General features: G+C 50.3%; 1 protein-coding gene across 1 annotated transcript; it reads left to right on the top strand.

Annotated features, from left to right (window-relative positions):
• Nucleotides 1-1,067: 1,067 nt before the first annotated feature.
• Nucleotides 1,068-4,383, top strand: LOC135913547 (uncharacterized). Its single transcript, XM_065446068.2, has one exon. The coding sequence runs from the start codon at nucleotides 2,837-2,839 to the stop codon at nucleotides 4,076-4,078; it is 1,242 nt and encodes a 413-aa protein (XP_065302140.1). The 5' UTR covers nucleotides 1,068-2,836; the 3' UTR covers nucleotides 4,079-4,383.
• Nucleotides 4,384-5,285: the final 902 nt, after the last annotated feature.

The raw sequence follows: 5,285 nt of genomic DNA, 5'->3' as shown, positions 1-5,285 counted from the left end.
GGATCGCGATTAATTATTAATGGATTCTCCGGGACAGCATGTCGTTCCTGGAAATCATGTAGCAATCATTGACTACTGGGCCATTGGGCCTGAGTGCTCTGTTGTTCTAACAGCGCTGCCAATAAAGGTACGCCGATTTCCGCCTGCCGACGCCGTTTGTTGTCGCTGATGTCTACTCTTGTACCTCGCTTTTTGTATACCTTTTACGCGGTCATTAGACATTTCGCTAATTCAAGAAGTCTACGAATGCAGCCGTCCGCGTCCTATTTGCCAAAGCGGTGCATTTGTTTACATCGACATTTACAGCCGCAGCTAGTTTTTAGCTTCGGATATTGTCAAAACGTAGCAAAACATACATATCTGCGCATATGAGCCGCGTTGTTGCACCCTGAGATGAGTCAAAATGAGCGGCCAAGCCAACAACGGCAACTGTGATCCAGACGGGCTGTTATTACTGATTCTCGCTTTTCTTTACCTTTATCATACTGGCAGTTTGCACATGCCATAAAGTATAGACGAGAAAACCATGGCCAGGCGGCGCTACTGCGCCTCTCCTGACAGCGCCCCAATGTGGAAACGCCAAGCAGCGCGGTCGCGTCGTGGCGTAGACTCCGCTTCGTTTACGTTGGGCCGTCCGCACTTTTCTTCGCTGCTCGTTCTCACGGCGCTCCGTTTTCGACGGCGGCAGATCGCCTGCTTGCGCAACAGCGATGCAAAGATTGCCATGCGGTTTCAAGAAGGTTGCCGACGCCGACAGCTTTTTTATGCGAAGCATATTACGAGGGCTCAACCATAGCCTCCTATATTTTTCATGCCCGCGCAATGGTGCCGCGGAGACCGTCCATTGCCCTCTCCTTTCCTCCTCGATTTACGCCTCGGCTCTCCGCGAGAGGCGCTCACACCCCATACTACCTAAAATGCTGCCCTCACATGCCAGACCGAGCTACGCGTCGAGGCCCATCGAAGCACCCTAGCCGATCCGTCAAGCAAGAGTTGTGCGATTTCCGTCGTGTTGGTTGCAGGTAAGCGTATGCGTTTTGCAACAGCAACATGTTTATATACATATTTTCTTGAAATATCAGGGATGCATGACCGAACTTGTAAGCAGTGTACATAAATGAAAGGAACGTTTGTTTACTAGATTTTCCGCGACCACGTGTTAGTTGTTGGCGTTGTTGCAACGTGTATTGCTTTACTAGTGTAAGATCAGTGATTTACGATGCACAGTTCTTATCGTTTCCTTGCGTTACTTTCTTTTTGATACCCAATCAGTTCTCTATCTGCAGTGTGGAATCGGTTGTGGTGTCCTGCGCCCGACAAGATGCCGTACTGCTGTGTGCCACGCTGCAAGTCATCCAGTAAACAACGGACGCCGGGCATATCGTTCCACGAAATACCAAGTGATCCGGAACTGTGCGCAAAATGGCTGAAAGTCATTTCTCGTGAAAACTGGGTGCCGAATACGACGTCGTGCTATTCTACTGTATGCAGCCGACACTTCAGTTCCTCTGACTTTAAGGAAGGTTGCAAAATTCGGAAACTTAAGAAAGATGCTATTCCCAGCATTTTCGAAGAATATCCGGCGTACTTGCAGCCTCCTAAAAAAAGAGAGAGAAGCTACGCGTCAGTGAAAAAGCGCGAGGCTGCTGCGCTAGCCAACCCACCACCGCCGAAGCGACGAGCAGTCATTGATGACAACCAAATGGAGTCGTGTCCGCATCCGCTCTACGAATTGCCGGTTGTCGACGTCGTCTTTGAAGATTTGTCACCTGTGGACTGCACCGCTACCGAACCGTTGCCACCCGTGAAAAACGGCGCTAGCGAGCGCTGCATCACCGCGACTTTGCAGATGGACAGAGCAGTGCAGGTGTCCTCACAATTCTCGGTTTCGACAGTGGACAAACGAAAGTGGAGACGCAAAGAACGAGACTTAAACGCGCATATTCAGCGGCTCAAGAATACCGTCGACAATTATAAACAAGAAATACAAAAGCTCAAGGAAGAGTGCTTTGTTCATGCATTCCTCCAAGTTGTCGAGAAAGCGAAGGAGAAAGACTTGGCTGCGTCAGTATTAGTAGAACAAGTTAAGAATTTCGGGAAAACGAAACCAACGTGGTCTGATCTGACAGTGCGCCATGCTGTAGTTTTACGTAACCTCTCGACTCGCGCATACGAGCACATAAGGACTACAGGCATTCTCCGGCTGCCCAGTCGAAGCACCCTGGAGCGTTTTATGGGCACATCACGTGGCGAAGTCGGCGTGACGGAACTCGCGAAGCAAAGGCTGTCAACCGAGCTCGCTTCTCATCCCTCATCGCAAGCCAGAGCGTGCTCTTTAATTGTCGACGAAATGCGCGTGAAACAGAGGCTACTTTACCATAAACAAAGGGACGCCTTCATCGGTGAAGTAGACTATGGTGGGAGCTTTCCTAAGGAAACAACAAATGAGCCTGTGCTAGCCAACTCACTTCTGTGCTTCGTCCTCAACGGCCTTTCAGTTTCGTTTAAAATACCCGTGGCATACTTTTTCACGAGAAATTGCACTGGCCGCGAGCTGCACACGCTCATGTGACACGTCCTGAATGAAGTTGAAAACATAGGATTTTTCATCGTGCGCATTGTCACCGACAACCACAAAATCAATGTCTTAGCGTTCCAACTTCTATGCAACGGAAGCCTCACGCATTGCATTGAGCACCCAGGAACACCGAATCGAAAGCTTTTCTTAGCATTCGATCAGTGCCACTTGGTCAAAAACGTGCGCTCGCAGTTTTTATCGCGTGACATTGGAAAAGGCGGCGAAATAACGGCGAACCACTTGAAGAGCCTCTACAAAATGCAGCAAGGCAGCCTTGTAAAGCCAGTTAGATTTCTAACGAGAAAACACGTGTTCCCCACAAACATCGAAAAAATGAACGTAAAAAGAGCAATCCAAGTTTTGTCTCCTGCGGTGACAGCGGCATTGAAGCTCCTGCAAGAGCAAGCGGGCCACACATGCGACGCAAGTTTCGCGGGTGTCGGACCGACCGTTGAATTCATGGACACCGTGCACCGCTGGTTCATGCTCATGGACGTGAGCAATTGTACCCAGCACATACACCAGAACAATGCCGATTGCAAGCAGTTCGAATTTACAAGCGATGAACGGTTAATCTGGCTTGAAACAAGCTTCCTCGACTACCTGGCCGATCTCAAAAGCCAGTGCCTGGCGAAGAACTTCTTAACCAAGGAGACTTACGAAGGCCTGGTGATGACAACTCGTTCAAATGTTGAGTGCATTCGATATCTTCTTGAAGAGATGCGCTTTCACTTTGTTTTAACGAGAAAAATGTCGTCTGACCCAATCGAGTCGTTTTTTGGCTGGCTGAGGAAGTCAGCAGGGTCAAATGATCAAACGGATGCCCGAGCTGTTCTGTCAGGTATTGAGAAGACTCTGAAGACTGGCATCGCGTCGGCGGCTGGTACGAGCAACGTAATGGCAGCAGAAGGCAGCGATTACTTGTCAACGCTGCCGCAACAGAAAAACACAAGGGAAGGAACCAGCGAGGAATTCCCTGCAGATGCATGTAGAGAGCTCACAGAGCGACTCAAGCGAGGACAGCCTCTGCTTCCTACTCCAGATGTCGCAGCATTGGCTATGGTCGGCGGCTACTTGGCAAGAGTTGTACAAGAAAATATCAATTGCGAGGAGTGCGTCAGCCTGTTAAAAAAGCCAAACGCCTCGGCGCCCTCGGACTCGCTGATAAAGCACCAAGACCGCGGTGGACTCATCTACCCATCGGGACAACTTTTAGCGGTTCTCTACGCATTAGAGAAATTTATCGGCGTTCTTCTCGCAAGAAGAAGGCACATGAATCAGCCTTTGAAGGAGGCTGTGAGTAATGCCGCTGCAATACTCCGCGAGCACAAAACTTTGATGTGCTCGACGCCAGGACACCAAGAGAACCTGCTGCAACTGTTGCTGACAAAGTTTTTTCGCCCAATATTCACAAATTTTGCATTGAAGGCGACAGACAAACACGACATGGCTAAAGTGTTTGAAATAAAACCGCTGTCACGAAAGACCCTCAAACTGTGAGCTTTGATCTCACAGTTCGGCGCTTTTTGGTGAAGGGCTGGCTCTCCACAACATGTTTTGTGTTGCTTACTTCCACTGTACATTGTGTACGAACATCAATTTAACGTGCGATTATATTTTATAATTCCATCTCAAATACGAACGCCAAACTTGTCTCCACGAGCGCGTGCGCAAGCGGCGGCGTCGCGTCGTCTGCTCTGGGACAGGGTATGGGAAGGCAGCGTGGTCTGGTGGCGGGCGCATGAACTAGGCGGTACGGACGGCGCGCTTTGTTCCCCCACTCAGTGAGCGGGCATGAAAAAATATAGGAGGCTATGGCTCAACCCAGCTCCTCAGGCGCGGCGGTGACCATGAAATCACGTGACACCGTGACGTCACGACAGAGGAGAAGTGGCTTTGGCTCAACTCTTGCAAGACGGGCTGGGTGGGAATCGAACCAGGGTCTCCGGAGTGTGGGACGGAGACGCTACCACTGAGCCACGAGTACAACGCTTCAAAGCGGTACAAAAGCGCCTCTAGTGAATGCGGTGTTGCCTTAGAAACGCGCTGTTTCTAAGGCGTGCGTCTCTTGCTCAGGCGCACATTTCGTTGCCGCGCCGAACGCTGCTTTGCTCGACGCTCACCGCGTCCAATGCGGGGCGCGTAGTCGCTGCCCTGTAGCCCATTGTCTTACACCCCTTGGCGGGTCGACGGGAACGCTGTCGCGTTCCACTCTTGAAGGCGAAGAAGTAATGCATGAGTTGTTTCTTCGTCTAGCCGAACCAAATATAGCCAAGCAACAGCAGTTCACCAGGCTAAACAGTGGTTCAACAACTAAAATAAAGGCTAGTATGCTTCGCATCCTGGGCTTAACCTTACCTAAGCCACAGCCATTTTTTCGTGGCGGCAACCTCACGATAGGGGAGCGTCTGCTTCCGAACGGGTACGGCGTTGAACAAATTGTGGACGGTGATGTGAGAGTGAAAGCCAAGTGCGTGTCACAGGTGTCCGACAAGATTGTAGACGACGTCGAGTTAGAGGTACGCACCATGTTCAGAAATTTAGCCACTTTTATTTCAATTACACCATAAGTCACACTGGCAGCAGGAACTTCTGTTGTCATACTACTCGATCACTGCATACCCATTGGGCTGCTTCTTGACGGTTCCGTCACTTCACAAAGGCATGTTCTGGAGTCTGTTTCACATGTGTCTTGCTGCTGCTCAAG

Source organism: Dermacentor albipictus, chromosome 1, assembly GCF_038994185.2.
Source record: "Dermacentor albipictus isolate Rhodes 1998 colony chromosome 1, USDA_Dalb.pri_finalv2, whole genome shotgun sequence".
Classification (NCBI taxonomy): domain Eukaryota; kingdom Metazoa; phylum Arthropoda; class Arachnida; order Ixodida; family Ixodidae; genus Dermacentor; species Dermacentor albipictus.
The sequence above is the reverse complement of the archived record's forward strand: the minus strand, read 5'-3'. Positions and strand labels throughout refer to the sequence as shown.

What these genes read in the sequence shown, in the direction of transcription:
- LOC135913547 (XM_065446068.2), top strand. Translation starts at nt 2,837, where the DNA reads ATGCAGCAAGGCAGCCTTGTAAAGCCAGTTAGATTTCTAACGAGAAAA.